Source organism: Mesoplodon densirostris, chromosome X (genome assembly GCF_025265405.1).
Source record: "Mesoplodon densirostris isolate mMesDen1 chromosome X, mMesDen1 primary haplotype, whole genome shotgun sequence".
Classification (NCBI taxonomy): domain Eukaryota; kingdom Metazoa; phylum Chordata; class Mammalia; order Artiodactyla; family Ziphiidae; genus Mesoplodon; species Mesoplodon densirostris.
Window position 1 is genome coordinate 6,860,895 of NC_082681.1, and position 16,623 is coordinate 6,877,517.

Below are 16,623 nucleotides of genomic sequence, written 5' to 3' on the forward strand. Positions count from 1 at the left end.
TTGTGCCACTGAGTCGGCACACACTTTACGTTTAGCCACCAGAGGTGACACATCAGGCAGCAAGCAGGATGCTCTGCTGCTTCCATGCTGTGTGCCATGTAGATATGACGACTCACTGAAACTAGAGCTACGAGTCTTTCATTCATGAGGCAATATGCTAGCTTCCCCGGGAAACTGCCCCTAGCATTCTAATGTCTACTTTCCAGAGGTTGAATTTCAAGAAGAATCTACTCCTAAATCCATGATGGTCTAGGATCGTGGTCTAGGTTGAACTTGCAAGGCAAGCCAGTGGGCTTCATCACATAGTCACAGTCAGGCACTCTACCTGATAAGCCGTGGAAGACACACAGAGACCTTGAGTCACTGCAGAGCCATCAGCTTCATTTGTATAGGTGGCACCCACCTTGGGTGTCTGGAGTCGTTCATAGGATCATTTTCCTCATTTAAGAGGCTCAGAAAAGATTCTCTCGGGTTTCATTGGTCTGTGTGTGTGTCTGCGTGTGTGAGGGTTGATGCTGAGACTGCCAACATCCAGCTCTACCACACCGGGAGCATGAAAAGTGCTGGTTCAGCTGCTGGGACACTCCCAGCTGTCAACTTTTCACAACGTGGCCTCAGCCATTGGAGGACAACTTCCACAGCCCTTATGATACAACAAAGGGCCTTCAACTCAAAGATGACCAGAGCGGAGCTCAAGTCTGGCTCTTTTGCAACTGGGGATACAGCTAACCTTGACAATGAGAGTGTGGAGTGATCCCTTGCCATTCTTATCACAGACTTGTGTGACTTGCTTTCAAAATCATACAAGTTTGCATCTTTCATGTGTGTGTATATCTATTATTTATCTGGTCATAACTCAGTGAAGAGAATCCAATAACTCAGCAGATGAAGGGCTATGTGGAATTAGATACCGGCAGGTAATTACAAGGAACTAACGTATGGATAGTTTTTACAACGTGTGGGGAATTCTTCTAGTGAGCTGGAATACCAAAGATGATATTTACATTGTGATGTTTAGGGACATAAAATGAACACAGAGGATCATAAAGGGGTGGGGATAGTCACAACTGATGCAGAAATATCTCCAAATCAAGGGAACTGTTCCCAATGTTCAGGGGTCTTTCAAAACCACCCTAGGGTGAAGCATTACCCCGAGACTCATTTTTTTGTTAAAAAATTAGCTACTACTTAGAGAGTTTGAAGTTTTCTTCGGGATTTTCATGGAAATGATTCAAGCTAATATAGACTTGAATAAAACCAGTGATTGTATTTCCGTCAAAAGCTAATGAGCCCCCCCCAAAAAAAAGAAAAGAAAAAGGAAAAGAAAGGTAGAAGAAAACAGAAAGAAGTGAAAAAGAAATCCTGTAAAATAGAAAATGGGGATAATAATTGGGGAAGTCCAGATTTTAAAGCCACTAGGAAGCAAACTGTATATGATTACTTCTAGGTAGTGATAACTTGACTTTTGTTTCCAGAGGTTTGAGCAAAACACAATAAAAAAAAAAAAACTCCTGCCAGTTGTGGATCCCGCCAACCAACTGCAAAAGAGGCAGAGGTGTGCATTCCCTGGACGGTTTCCAGACCCCTCCCGTCTCTCATCTCTAAAACTGGAGTGTAGCGTTTTGGCTACTAGGGCGTGCACTGAATGAACTGCCCTCCAAAGGAGAGCTTTACACAAAGAGAATGCTGGGTGAGGATTTACACTTCAAATCATGGAGTTCAAAAATATTTATGCCAGCTGATGCCTTAAAGTTGTCGACATCAATGTTGCCACTCCTTCTCATCCTTGAAGTTTTTCAAATAGGGAATCAGGAAAGGGATACTAACTAAAAAGTCCTCTGGCTGCATTTCAGAGTGGCATTGCCGTGCTCATTAATTTTCTTAAATTTGACTTTCTGATGTTGCTACATCTAACCAGTGGGTTTCGACAATGAAAATTCTCATCTGAAAACTGAGTCTGTGGGAACCACAAAAGTTTAACAAAGGATTCTGAAATATGTTCTTGTCTGGACAGAACAGTGCAGTTTGGGGAATGGCTATTGCTGAAAATTTGAATCTTTGCAGGTCCTCTGTGTCTGCGTTCATATATAGACACACACACACATACATATATATGTCTATATATGACATTCCATTTCACTTCTCAGGAACCTGTTCTCACAATTGCTTTCCATTCTTTGTTGTGGGTAGTGTGGACTTAAAACAATACTGTAGGGACTGTGTCATTCCATCAAGCACAAAAGGATGGTGGGATCTGTGAAATGCATATAAACTACTGAAAAATGACTAAGTGATAAAAGATACACTGCTCAAGGTGTAGTGTCCACTTACAATGACTTCTGTTTTTCACAGATATCAAAAGAAGCATAAAAACAAACATAATCAAAGAGAATTTTCCCAAATGAGTGGAGTTCCACCAGTGCTGGAGATGGGGGCACACCCCACTACAACAAATGGGCGTCGATGCGCAGCCAGCACAGTCCCTGGCGAACGTAGCGGACGAGATTGGTCATGCTGCTGTGCTGGGTCAGGGGCCCCATCAACGTGTCCAGATCGCCAAAGAATTCTGAAAATCAGAGCAGACCTCAGTCAGGCCTTTGAACGATAGCAGGACCACAACCACACGGGCGTTGGACAAGTTATCCGTTGTTCATTCATTCATTCATTCGACACAAATGTCCAGAGTACCTACTAGGTGACCCAAACTCCATATGGATAACAAGCTCCATTATTTAAATCATTTGTTAGCGCCCCAAGCTCCACAGCATAAATCAAGTCTGTATTACTGTGGTTAAGAAAAGAGAAATTCATTCAAATCTGTTAATTCATAGTAAGTTTTTTCAAATCACCATATATTTTCTCAGATGACAGATTCTAAAAGTACATTACAATCCTGTGGAGGTTTGTGAGACACATACACACACATATCACAGTATGCATATATTACCTATAAAATATATTTGTCTATATATTTATATATGTTTATAGAAACATATATTTATGTATTGAAAATATACACATAAAATTACATATCTAAAATAAAATGTATCTAAATATATTTTATATAAAATATGGAATTTATATTTTTATATATTATAAATTTATAGTTAGAAAGGGGTCTTTATACACAAAATGGTAGGGAGCCATGGTCTATATGATACCAAGCTGTTTTTCATTCTATGCGTTATGGAATTGAAAATATTCTCTTTTCCTTTTGTCTAAATGAACTGAGTATCGATGTTTCTTTTTTTTTTTTTTTTTTTTTTTGCGGTATGCGGGCCTCTCACTGTTGTGGCCTCCCCCGCTGCGGAGCACAGGCTCCGGACGCGCAGGCTCAGCAGCCATGGCTCACGGGCCCAGCCGCTCCGCGGCACATGGGATCCTCCCAGACCGGGGCACGAACCCGTATCCCCTGCATCGGCAGGCGGACTCTCAACCACTTGCGCCACCAGGGAGGCCCTCGATGTTTCTTGGCTTGACGTAGATACAGCTGGTGAGCTTAGATAGCCATTAGCGCCATCGGCCTCTAAGGCCAGATAAATGTCTAGGAGGCATCTGATTTGTTAAGTCTTATTCCTTTAGGGAAGGAAAATGACCTGTAAGGATCTGTCACATAGCACTTCCCCCTGCCCCCCGGCACACGGATGGTAAGACTGCCTGGCCGATTCCCTTCCAGCTGACTCGAGGAAGGAATGGTACTGAGGCCCTACTACTAAGCAGTGGGACCAGAGTCTTAGACTGTCTGCTTTGGGGCGGGGTGGGAGGTCTGTGGGAAAAACTCCATGATGTCTAGAAACCAGCTAGGCTTCCCCCTTGTACGTCTGTCTGGCACTGCGTTGATCTCGGTGAGGAGGAAGCTCTTGGGCGTCCTCTTCCCTCAGCCACGAGGAAATCACTCCTGTGCTGGCTTTGTGGGAGGAATCGTGCTGGGGGGAGGGGCAGGCACTGGAGACTACCTTCAAGTGGTTGGGATGCTCTCCTGCCTTCTTGGAAAGCAATTGCCATGCGTGGGTTATGTGTGCTTGATTGCCCAGCAGATGGCATTTCACTAAACAATGCATTGATTCTTCACGTTATGTAGAACATATGGGCTCCTTCTCCGCCTATCAGCTTCATTTGATTATATGATACTTTTTAACCTGTGCTATGCAATAAAAGTAATTTCTGCTGATAAAGGAGTAAATTACTTTGGGCATTGAAAACACTTTCTTCCGTAATACAATATTAAGGGAGATGTTAAAGGACCCAGTTGTTGTCGAGTGAATGTGAGTGGGATGTCCCCTGGATATTCTGTACAAAGTCTGCGGTGGCATTCTTTTTTTTTTTTTTTTTTTTTGTGGTACGCGGGCCTCTCACTGTTGTGGCCTCTCCCGTTGAGGAGCACAGGCTTCGGACGCGCAGGCTCAGCGGCCATGGCTCACAGGCCCAGCCGCTGCGCGGCATGTGGGATCTTCCCAGACCGGGGCATGAACCCGTGTCCCCTGCATCGGCAGGCGGACTCTCAACCACTGTGCCACCAGGGAAGCCCCTGCAGTGGCACTCTTCATTGGGTACCCAAGTCACCATTTTAATAAGTGTTTCAAGTCAGCAGCTGGGAAGGTAAGGAACTGGGCTTCTAGAACAAAGGCCAGAGGGCAGAATCAGCCCTATTGGCCCATTAGAGCACCAGAATCTTCTGCAATGAGCCATCTGCAGCTATACAGGTGGGCAGACATGGGGCAGGGGTGGAGACTTTCCACTGGGACAGCCAACCTCCGCCACCTCCATTGCATGATTGGGTGGAAAAAGATGCAGGTACATGGTGGTCTCCAGTGGGAGGCAGAGTACCCATCAAAAAGGAAGTGCCTCAGTTTCCCCATGTCTATGTAGACAAGATGGATGTGGGAAGAATCCCCCACTTTAAGCAGCTCAGAAATGACAAAGTGTGTGAAACTCAGGGCAGTAAACAGAAGATTCCAAACTAGGTCCTCTCCCCGGCCCCTGGTACAGCCCTAGGACCACACCAGTGGGATGCAGCATCTTTCTGCTGGTAGAGTGACAGAGTCATTTTGATTCAATATTTGTCAGGGAATTGAACAACTCCTTGACACACTGTGCTAAGGCCAAGATGAGCACCATCTGAGCCAAACATCAGCCCAGCCACTACATTGCTCCTGGAAAGTTCTGTGGTTAATTTAGAAGGAATTACTTTAACAGATTTTGAAAATGGATGCAATTATGAAGGAAATCCATAAATATTGAACAGCTGTCCAGTTACCAGTACAAAATAAGACAGAGGAGAGTGGAGGCTGACAAGCTAGGCAAGACTTAAGATGCTTATGCCTTCATGAGCAATCTAGAACCCTTGGATTGGCCTGGTTGTCTGGGTTAGTTGTCTTTGGATTTCCAGAAGCCTAGGGAAGTGGACAAGTTAAGAACTGCCCATTACTCAGATAACTGAGGACAGGAGCTCACTGAAGGTTTCCAAGGACCCGTTGTTAATCTTGCCCTCTAGATGGGCAGTGCATCCTCTAGGATAAAAGTTCACACTCTGAAACCAGACATTTCTCGATTCAATTTCTGCTTCCAATATGATGAGCTGTGATATCATGGGTGAATTTCTGCATCTCACTGAGCCTCCGTTTCTACAGCTAGGAAATGGGGCTAAATGATGCAACAAATGATAAAACAAATAGTACAGCGCCTGGCGTATAGAAATTACTGCATGAACACACAGAACCAACACATGCAAATAGCCCTAGGAGTCAGTGCAAATTTAGAGCTGGGTCAAGGTGTCAGAGTCCCAAATTATGGAATATGCTTTGATAGCCACAGAATCTTTCAATTATATAGATATATCATCATATGGAGTAAGGAAAGAGAAAGAAATATTTGTAGGATTTCTACCTTGCACCTGATATTTTATGCTAGGTGATTTACACATCTTATTTTATTCCACCCATGTCTACCATCCTTCTGGGTAGTTTCATCATCATCCTATTATATCCATTCTAGAGATGGAAGCTAGGGAGTAGCTCACAGATTTCAGTAACTTGCCTGAGGTCACCCAGCCAGTGCCTGACAGGATTCAAGCTTAAATGATTAGGCTTCAAAATCTGCACCCTCCCTAGTTCCGTGGGACAGTTTCCCCGCCTGCTTAGCGATGCTGCAATAGAGATGCAGCCAGGAGGAGGGGCCGGTAACCCACGGGAACTCCCCTCTGCATCTAGGTAGCCTGCAGCCCCAGCCTGATTCCAAAAAAGTCCTGTCACTGTCTGGGACCCAAGCCCACTCCATGCAACTTACCATACCATGTCTCAGCAGGAGCCACCGGCCCATGCGAGATGCTAATTCTTGCCTGTACCTAGCCAGATGTTTCTACAGCTCTAAACCACAGATCACCTCTTTGCAGTCTGATTCAGAAAGACCCACATCTGTCCTCACTTAGACTAGAGTGGGTCTGCCGCTGACTGCTGGGCCAGAATCACTGAAGTCAACTGAACGGCCAGGGCAAAAGTATGGTTTCTTTGAACTTCCCATCTTCATTAGGATAGGAGGCTTTGGGGTGAACCTGTGTGACAGTTAGGGTCACAGATGGCAGCATGAGTGGCTGAGGACCACTGACTCACCCTCTGGTGAAGCAGGGTCCTCCTCACATTTGTTTTGTAGCCAACCTCATGTGTTGCCATGAATAGGGCTCTGATCCTTCATCCCAGGTGTCAGTGGGTGAAAAACACTAGCTGAGCCTTGGCCCTGGATTCTGATTGAAAGCCACACTGTTATGTACTCACTGGAGGTGACGATTATAACGAAGGTAAAAGGCCTTGGTTCAACCTCACCTCTCCAAAAAAAAAAAAAAAAAAAAAAAAGCCAAGTGCCTTAATCCCAATTAACTTGCAAATCATTCTTTTCTCCTTTGCTCTGTTTCTCTGTATTGATCCTTACCATTGAGTGAAAATGTGAAACAGACATTTGCCAACACATCATAGTTCAAGTTAGTTTAAACTTTAAAGGAGAACTCAATCCTAGGCCTTTTTCACTCTCTCAGCAAAAACTGGTCACCACGTCAGCCCTGAGCTAATGCCCTCTTCCCTCATGTAGCCCTAGAAATCAGACAGAAAGAGAAGGCCACTATGGAAAACTCAAGCCATTGAAAGCAAGTTGACTCCACCATGGCCCGTGAGCAATGGGTCGAGCAGAGCAGCATACCTTTATTCTCTCTTGTCAGTTTGTCGGCTATGTCCCAGTGTTCGTAGCCCCGTAACACGTTGCTAGTGATGTTGACGTGGCTGGCGGCCATGTGGTGAATGCGCTGGGGGATGGTGACTGGGCCGTTGTTACAGTTCCCCATTGCGTTGATCGGAGACACATTGTTGAGAGACACTGGGGATGGAGTGTTTCTGGGGGATGGGAAGAGACAGGCTTTGTTAGGCTGCTCGGGAAGAGTGACAGCGGCGTTCTAGGGCTCCCTCATCACACTGGGACCTCATGAGGACGTGATTTACCACAGTGAGTCTTAGCATGGTGAACATATATGAAGCTTGCCCTTGCATCCCACCGACTCCTCTCAGAGGACATCCTATAGCTTTTGCCAGCACAGTAGCTTTCTCTAGAGGCCCCAGCCTAGAGAGAACTTATTATCACCCTGTTCCTGCCTCATTAGACCAACCCACACAGGGCCACAGGGCCAGGCTGTAGAATGAGCCATCCTTCTCCTTTTCTAACTTTAAACACTGAAGTCTGACTGCCTTTGGCAACCATTGATGACTCCATGCACATCGCTACTTTGTTTTAAAATACCACAGAGAGAGCTGGGTGAATCTTTCTCTGGCATTAATTCTACCCACAAATGTAGCGCTTACTTTGAATACATCTAACAAGTCTTCTGATGTTCCAGAGAAAGCATCAGCTCAGAGCTATGATGATTTCTCTACCTGCTGCCAGAATGGATATTGGCACTTAGAAAAGACTTGATGTGCAATACTGGTCTCTTATCAAAGTGTTTTGTGGAAACCATGGTGACAGTTTGCTCCAAATACAGTCGCTACAATAAGCAAAGTGCAATCCTGAAAAGCCCCCCAAGGAGCAATACTAAGGAAGCTGGAAAAAGTAAGATTATGAATATCTCTTTAGGATTCTTTAAGAAGTGGCTACCTGATGGCTGTTAATGGCTTGACAGTTTACCTGCACACGGGGTTATAAAGAGAAGTTTTGCGAGTTCCTACTTTGGGCAGTACCAATGTTCGGAGGTAGATTTTTGTTTAATTCTTTAATACCAGCAACAAGAAGTCGCCGGCTGGCTGCACATCGCATGGAGGGTCAGGGACAGTCCCAAAGGCTGGGTGGCTGCCTGTGCCCAGGAGCAAGACCTATACACACCCCCAGCCTCCGTGTCCTCATTCAGCCAGCCTTCGAACGACTGCCCATCATGAGGCGCCCTTGTCTCCCTCCCTCCCCTGTACCAGCCACCTGTTGGCAACTACCTTTCCAGGGTGGCTGTATTTCTCAGAGCCAATCCCTGCTCCCAGAACAGACGCGCACCCTGACAGGCTGCATACACAGAGGATTTGGGGGAATGGCAGTCACCACGTACCAAAATGCCAAAGCGGGGCTGACTCGGTCTGGGAGCAACTCAACTGATGCACTCGCATGAGACTCACGCAGGCTGTGCCTACAGCCACGGGAGGGCATTGGTCCATTTCCGCAAACAGAGTATGTCTTCTGGTATGTTCTGGTATGTTCTGGTATGAGGGGGAAAGTGGATCCTCTGCGCAAGTGCTCTGCACTCGTGTGATGGAAGAGGGTGTGAAGGTTTTCCTGCTCTGTGTATAATTTCTGAGATGTTTGATACTTCTTGATGGAAAGATTTACTTTCAAGGCGGGCTGTGGTCAGGGCAATGGTTAAACTCAGGGACCTGGGCACAGAAGTATTAGCAAAAAAGCAGTGAATGATGGAGTTTTTTGTCATGGCAGGTTGCAAATGCCATTTTCTAGTCTCTTCCCCCCAAGTGGTGGTCATTAACCCGTAAATGTCAATTTACGGCCAGAAAGGAAGAAGTCCTCATTTGTAACCTCTAGAGAAGATTGCAAAGGTGTCAGTGTCACGAATGTTGAGAGGGGGACCGTGTGGTGCTGGGAAAGTTCTGGAATCCCAGGGACTGGGACTCTAGCCTGGCCCTGCCTTACGTACAATTGCCGTGTGCTCCCGAGCCCCCTCCCCTCGCTGGACCTTCCCTGGACTGCAAGAAAAGGCTGGATTTAGTGATTTCCAATCATGTCCAGAAGTCATAAGGGGAAACAAATCACCTCTGTTTATCTCCTACATCCTGAAAAGGCCTTTTCAGTTTATAATGCTGAAGAGCCATTGAGGGGCTTTCTTTCCCTTCCACTCGGCGCTTTCTTTTAAATAATCAGCAGTGGAGGCGAGGAGAGCGAGGGCATGCGCTTGGTTTTGGTCACGACTGACCTGACACGAGGCTCTGTGAGCTGACCTTGCGTGGAGCACGGCTGCATACCCTGCGCACAGCATCAGATGCGTGAAATCCACAAATCCAAACCTGCCTAAGACACTGTGCCTCTGGCTAAAAGAGGGCTGTTGCCGCGCTCATCTTGGTGTGCCTCCAACTCCAGCTTGGCTCTCCCCACAGCTTGGGCTTCGTCGTTCAGTTCTCCCTCTGTGCATCTGCTTCAGATCTGGTGCTTTTCTTCACACGTCCATGGCACGTGGCCATGAGCGTGTACACACCAGCACAGGCTTCGGACCACTCACAGCATAAGCGCGCTGGGCCTCCACCATGTTCCCTTGCCTCCTAACCACACTCACCCCCTGCTGTTCCTGGTAATCACTAGTCATGTCCCCATTGGAGGTGGTGGCGGTGCCTGCGCGTGGAATGCACTTCCCCAGGGATCTGCATGGCTCGCTCTCCCATCATCCTTCCCTAATGTCCCTATTCAGGATCTTCCTCCCCCATGCCAAGCAGCCCTTTCTATCCCCCCTCCTTGTTTCGCCTTCCTCTATGATGTTTATTATCTAGCATATGCACTCTTTTTGTACTGTCTTTCTCTTCCAAAAGAATGTGACCTTGAGGAGGGCAGGAATCCTTGTCTATTTCATCCAGCGTCATTCCCAGCATCTACAACAGTGCCTGGTGCACATACTATGTACTTAATACCAGTTAGATAAATGAATGGATTACCTTCCAGCCATCCCTCTGTTATTATGTAGTATCCACTACATATGAGGTGCTCTGGGGAGGGAAGAAGAACAACGTACAGCAGCACATGGAGGGGGTATACGTTTGTAAAGTGCCTGGCAGAGTGTCTCATACACAGTAGGCATGCAATAAATATCTGGTGAATAAAAGAATGAACAGCCCCTTATTGAAACGGGCAAATAGTCTAATGGGGAGGAAAATCCATTGAATTCTGGCAATCTAGGCTAAGTGCCAAAAGTGAAGTGTAGACCAAGAGCTGTAGGAGTTCTGGGGGCGAGATCACTTACGTTTTCCAACTCAAAAAGGTAACAATGACAACAAAACATGGCAGTGGCAGTAGCCACTATTTGTTAAAGTTGCTGTGCACCAAGCACAGTGCTCTGGGCTTCCCCAATATTATCTCTAAGCCTTGTGACAACTCTGTGGGTGAGTTTCTGCCACCACTGTTTCACAGATGGCAAAAGGGCTCAGAGAAATTCAGCTCCTTTTTGAGGGTCATATAGCAAATCGGCCGAAGGGCCAGGATTTGAAAGCAGGTCTGTTTTCCTCCAAAGTCCACTCTCCTTCCATTCCATCAAGTTACCTCAAAGTCCTACAGTCCCTCTACTAAAGGATTCACCTGACTTGGGTGTCCATCTTGACCCTCACCCTTGAGTCCACATTGGCTTGTTTCTACCACTCTCCCCAAGCTCGTGCCGTGTTCACGCAGGCACAGCCCTCCCTAATCTTGGGGAGAAGTTTTGCTTGATGGGAATGTTCCCTGCAGTGACCACCAAACTCCTCACATCTTTTTATTGGCCAATGTCCCAAACATGTGGAGATATCTCTTCTCTTCCAACTCTTTCAATATGGTACCCACAGCCACCTGTCTACTGAAAGAGTTCTTCTAAAGGCCTCAGATGGCCTCGTTCTTTCCTCCTTCCATAGCCTTCCCAGCCTTCTTTCTTTTTATTCTCTCTGGGTGACATCTGAGACTGCTGCCCTGCCCTTTTAGACTCTCCATAACATGGTTTCCATGACTCTCTGTGGAGGTCAAAAAAGCTGGTGCACCACCTGTTTATGGCCTGTGAGCTATGAATGGTGTGAAAAGATGGACATTTGCAATCAATTGGATGAGCGAGAATGCTACCTTTGAACCCCAGTGACGCAAAATGTTATTTTTTTCAAAATTCCATTCCTCTCCTGAACAGACTTGTATTATAAAACTTGTGCTTAACTGCTATTATATTCTGAATTTCATCAGTAAGATGTTTGTGGAAACTTGTTTTCTCTTATATTCTCTTTACATGACACCCTCGGTTTTGCCTCTGGGCTGGCAAAGCCCCAAATATGTACTATCTGGCCCTTTGTAGAAAAGGTTTGCCGACCCCTGCTCTATATCAAGCGGATTTTTCTTCTCCTTCTTCCAACTGCTTCTTCACGGTCAGGGTCAGAGAAGGTTGCTTCTGGAAGGCATCGTGAGAGGTCTGGTGCGGGGCCGGCTGTCATCATTCGCTGGGGGAAGCAGGCTATAGTGTTGCTGGCAGACAAAGAAGCCCTCCCTGACCACCCACGGAGGCCCGCACTCTCTTTTTCTTGGGTGTCTGCAGAACTTTGTTCATACCTGTCACCCCCCTCCACTGGACTGCGTGCTTCTCGAGTGCAGGGAGCCCTTGGAAGTCCGCTGCATCCCAGGTCTCTTGTAGGGAAATGTACCCAAAGTATTTGCTGAATGAATGGGCTGTAACCCCTGGGTGGCGGTTTTGAGTTGCCTCATTCAAAAGCTCTCTGGACTACCAAAGGGAGTGTGCTTTCTTCAGACAGAAGCTGCTTTAAAAATCATTTCGGGAGGCTTTTAATGTGACTTCACAAGCTTAGAATGTGTTTGAGTTCTTTCGTTGCAGAATTTAAAAAAATTTTTTCCCAATGATCCTTTAATGGCTGCTTACCTGAATTTGCCCTTGCTTTACTCCGTGCTCAGTGAAAATAGCTTTCTCTGGGCCTTTCAACAGTTATTTTTATTTTCTGAGCTTCCAGAGAGAAGCGTTCTTTCACTTTTGTCCGTCAGTATAAGAGTGAGACCTAATTCAACAGTTTGAACGGTACTTCCTTTCAATACAGTAATTGAGTTAACATGTAGTTTTTAATGGATCTGTTCCCTCACTCTGAATGTTTTTATGATCTTAGAGTTCACAGTCCCACTGCTTCGGGAGTGTGCTTTAAACTATAAAGTGGCAAAGGAGACTATTTCACTGTTCAAGAAAGTGTTTTGATCAGAGACGTAAGAATTTTGAAATGATGAAAAATGGGGAAAACCCCCCAGCTCTTTGTTAAGGTATACATCCACTGTTGGGAAGTGGGCTTGGGGTGGTGAGGGAGGTATTGGAATCACAGGAGAAACGGATGCTCAAGCAGTTAAGTGTGGGCATGTAGTCAGTTCAGGGCTGAGACAGAACTAGGATTCCAAGTCGCCCCCTGAAAAGGAACCTGTCTTCAGATGAGCCTCCGATGTCACTGGGTCCGGCCCTTTCATTGTAGAGAGAGGAAGGGGCTCTCTTAGTTTACCCTGGGAGCTAAGGGCAGCTTCTGGCCCACGTCAGCTGGTTTCCCAGCTCCTGCCCTACTGCTGGAGGGCTGAGTTGCCCCGAGCAGATAGGGCTCTAAGGACGGCCGCAGAGTGGGTGAGTTCACTGAGCCTCAGACCAGCAGTAGAGTAGCTGCTTTTACATTTTAGGTCAGGGTATTTTAGTATTAATATAAAAATCATCATGAAGGCTCAGATAATTGGCTGACGAAGTGCCTTCACATTTTCAGCGCTATTATGCCTCTGGTTTTATTAAAGCACTTACCATATATCAATGAATATTTCATTGGTCTTTCATTACTGAGTGAATCATTGAAAAATCACTGCAGTGGAGGTAACTTTACCCTCCCCGAGATGGCATGGTGCTTGCCATCTCATTAACTGATATTTTTATGGCCGTCATTTGGCTTAAAGATCAAATAGTGAAAGAAATTTGGAATCACATCATGTTAAACTTTTCTGTCCTGCTATTAGCTGAAACCTGACTAGAATTCTGTGTGCACCAAAATTACTGTAGATTCAGAACTGACCTTTCCACCTGGGGTTGTCAATACCCAATATTTGGGGTCTATTCAATCGCTGATTTTCATGAAAAAATAATTTTCTGAAGATACTTACTTTCCATTGCCTACCCATGGAGATGGTATCTGAGCGACTTTTGAAGCATTTTGCTAAAAGAGAGAAAGAGAGAGGGAAATGAGGACATCTATCTTGTGTTTTATTAATTCAGAAACAGATGGAAGTGTGATTTCGAGTACATTAATATTGATTGCAGCATTTCGGGATGCCTCCTGTTTCCTTACCAGAGCTGGAATGTATGTGTACGTCAGCACACCACGATGCGCACTCGATGAAAATAGCTGGTTGGGATAATTAGTGGGCTCCAATCAGGACCATGAAAGTCACTTGATGAAAGATCTTATATACTAAAAGGCCCAGTGAAATCAGACTCAGTTCTCCAAGAAGTGGTTTAATTATCCTCATCTGAAATTTATTCTGCAAAACAAGCTCTTCAGAGTACAGACAAGCTTTTCACCTTTAGCTCCAGTTACAAACTTTTTCCCTGGGATGCAAGGTAGGATGTCATTTCTGAAATCCCAGGAACTCTCCAGGACCAAGCAGCATTTGTGTGTGTGTGTGTGTGTGTGTGTGTGTGTCTGTGTGTGTGTGGTGGTGGTTTTCCTTGTTTAGCAGTGCAACTGGCCCAGGGCTGCAGTGCAGTGGAGCACTAAACAATCTTTTCCCTCTGATGGGCTGGTTTAAAGAATGGGCCTCCTCAAAAAGGGAACCCCCCTACACTGTTGGTGGGAATGTAAATTGGTGCAGCCACTATGGAAGACAGTATGGAGGTTCCTCAAAAAACTAAAAATAGAACTACCATATGATCCAGCAATCCAACTCCTGGGCGTATATTTGGAGAAAACCATACTTTGAAAAGATACATGCATCCCAATGTTCATCACAACACTATTTACAATATCGAAGATATGGAAGCAACCTATGTCCATAAACAGATGAGTAGATAAAGAAGATGTGCTCTATATATACAATGGAATATTATTCAGCCATAAAAAAGAATGAAATAATGCCATTTGCAGCAACATGGATGGACCTAGAGATGATCATACTAAGTGAAGTAAGTCAGAAAGAGAAAGACAAATACCAAATGATATCACTTATATATGGAATCTAAAATATGACACAAATGAACTTATCTATGAAACAGAAACGGACTCACAGACATAGAGAGCAGACTTGTGGTTGCCAAGGGGGAGGGGTGTGTTGGGAGTTTGGGGTCAGCAGATGCAAACTAGTATGTATAGGATGGATAAACAACAAGGTCCTACTGTAGAGCACAGGGAACTCTATTTGATATGCTGGGATAAACCACAATGGAAAAGAATATGAAAAAGAATGTATATATGTATATAACTGAATCCCTTTGCTGTACAGCAGAAGTTAACACAACATTGTAAATCAGCTATACTTCAATCAAATACATTTAAAAAAAAGAATGGGTCTCCTCTGTTTTAGTGGTGGTACACTTGTGGAGCACAGGAAAACCTGATACTCAGCACCACCCCATGTGGACAGTGATGCACTCGTTATAATGGCCTCACCAGGTGGGAGCCTCCAGTTTTGAACCTCAAAGAAGCTCAACGCACTGCCAGAGGAGTGAGTTACTTAACGTCTGTTTGGTGTCTTGCAATGCCTTGAAAGCTACACAGGACAGGCCGCAGAGGACAGATGCTGGGGCTGGGGCTCAAAGCGCGACCACAGGATCAGCATCCGCATCAGCATTGCCTGGGAACTTGTTAGAAATGCCCATTCTTAGGACCTGCCCCAGAACTACAGCATCAAGACGCCTTTCCAGAGCCCAGGCTGACACTGTAGACATACGGTCGTGGGCAGCTGCTGCATTTGACCATGTTCACCTCCACAAGCACTGGCTTTATTATGGCCACACCACATGAGAGCTGGGGAACGTGCTCCTTTTCCCGAGTCGGTGTCCTCACACAGCTGTGCACCCTCTCTCACCGGGTTCTGATGTTTGAGGTAAGGTCAGGATTTGATTCATTTCAAACAATTGCCTTGGTGCAACTGAGCCAAGTGGTCTGATGAACTTGGCAAAAAAATACTACTGTTAAATAAATCAATAAAATTGTCCTTTTCCTTTCAAGACCTACCCAACAGGAGCCTTGAGCCCCTCAACTCTAAAACATGACCAGTGTTATGGGGGTAGAAGCCACAGAAGCTCCAAGGACCCTCAAGCCAGTGATACCCGGCACAGTGGCCAGGCCTAGCTCCAGGCTTGGAGTTTTCATTCGGGCTCATTCCCGCATTTCGGCATTGCATCTCATGGTTGAAATATCATGTTTTGCTTGCAGATTAAAAACTTCAGGGCTTCCCTGGTGGCGCAGTGGTTGAGAGTCCACCTGCCCATGCAGGGGATGCGGGTTCGTGCCCCGGTCCGGGAGGATCCCACATGCCGCGGAGCGGCTGGGCCTGTGAGCCATGGCTGCTGAGCCTGCGCGTCCAGAGCTTGTGCTCCACAACGGGAGAGGCCACAACAGTGAGAGGCCCGTGTACCGCAAAAAAAAAAGAAAAAAAAAGAGAAAAAAAAAAAAAAACTTCAGCTCCCTAGACGATGCATTTGTTTATTTATTGTTTGTTTATTTTGGCAGCCAAAGCAATCAGCTGTCTTCAAGTTCAACCACTGTCCTCCAAGACTCCCCATGGTCAAAGGGGGTGTGGCTATCCCCGCAGAGCCCAGGGTGGCTACAGTGACTTCTCTCACTGCCGAGAAATTTCTAGGCTGGCATCTCATGTAACACGAGACCGGCCATAGCCATGGCCACAGCTCCAGCCGCCTCCTCTGGCGGGTCCGCTGTGCAGGGTGGGCAGAAGGCATAGCCCCCCCGACTGCAGCTGGGAAGCTGCCCAGGGCCATTTGTTCAGTCCAGAGAATCATCAGGGGATTGAACTATTGTACCTTCTCTCTCTGGAATCAAATCAAACCTAAGCTCTCTGCTGAGCCCCAAAGGAGAGGTGGGAGGAGCCAGGACGAGGAAGGTTAAGCCTTTGGCAGAAGCAACCTTGACATTTAATAACATGCCTGCCATGTCTCATTAGTGATTTAATCACCCGGGGCCTATAAATTATACCAAATAAGGATTACCTTAAAATATTCCATCAGTGATCTGGAGTACTTCATGGCGTGGTCCTTCTTCAGTTTGAACATCCTCAGGTAGAGAAGTGATAAGCATCGGTAGCTGTGGTGATGAGGAAAGGACCATGTTAATGCCAATGCTTAATCAAACCTATAAAACTAAAAAATGATTCCTATTTTGCAGTTACTCTCCTACG

At 45.9% G+C, this 16,623-nt stretch overlaps 1 protein-coding gene across 1 annotated transcript in view; it reads right to left on the reverse strand.

The window, feature by feature from the left end:
* Positions 1 to 2,444: 2,444 nt before the first annotated feature.
* The window catches only part of AFF2 (ALF transcription elongation factor 2), a 504,061-nt gene continuing 489,882 nt past the window's right edge, over positions 2,445 to 16,623 (reverse strand). The window contains exons 18-21 of the mRNA XM_060086669.1: positions 16,436 to 16,529; positions 13,375 to 13,427; positions 7,189 to 7,379; positions 2,445 to 2,566 (exon numbers count right to left, since the gene is read on the reverse strand). Of these exons, the coding sequence (XP_059942652.1) occupies positions 2,445 to 2,566; positions 7,189 to 7,379; positions 13,375 to 13,427; positions 16,436 to 16,529 (460 nt within the window). The remainder of the gene's footprint in view (positions 2,567 to 7,188; positions 7,380 to 13,374; positions 13,428 to 16,435; positions 16,530 to 16,623) is intronic.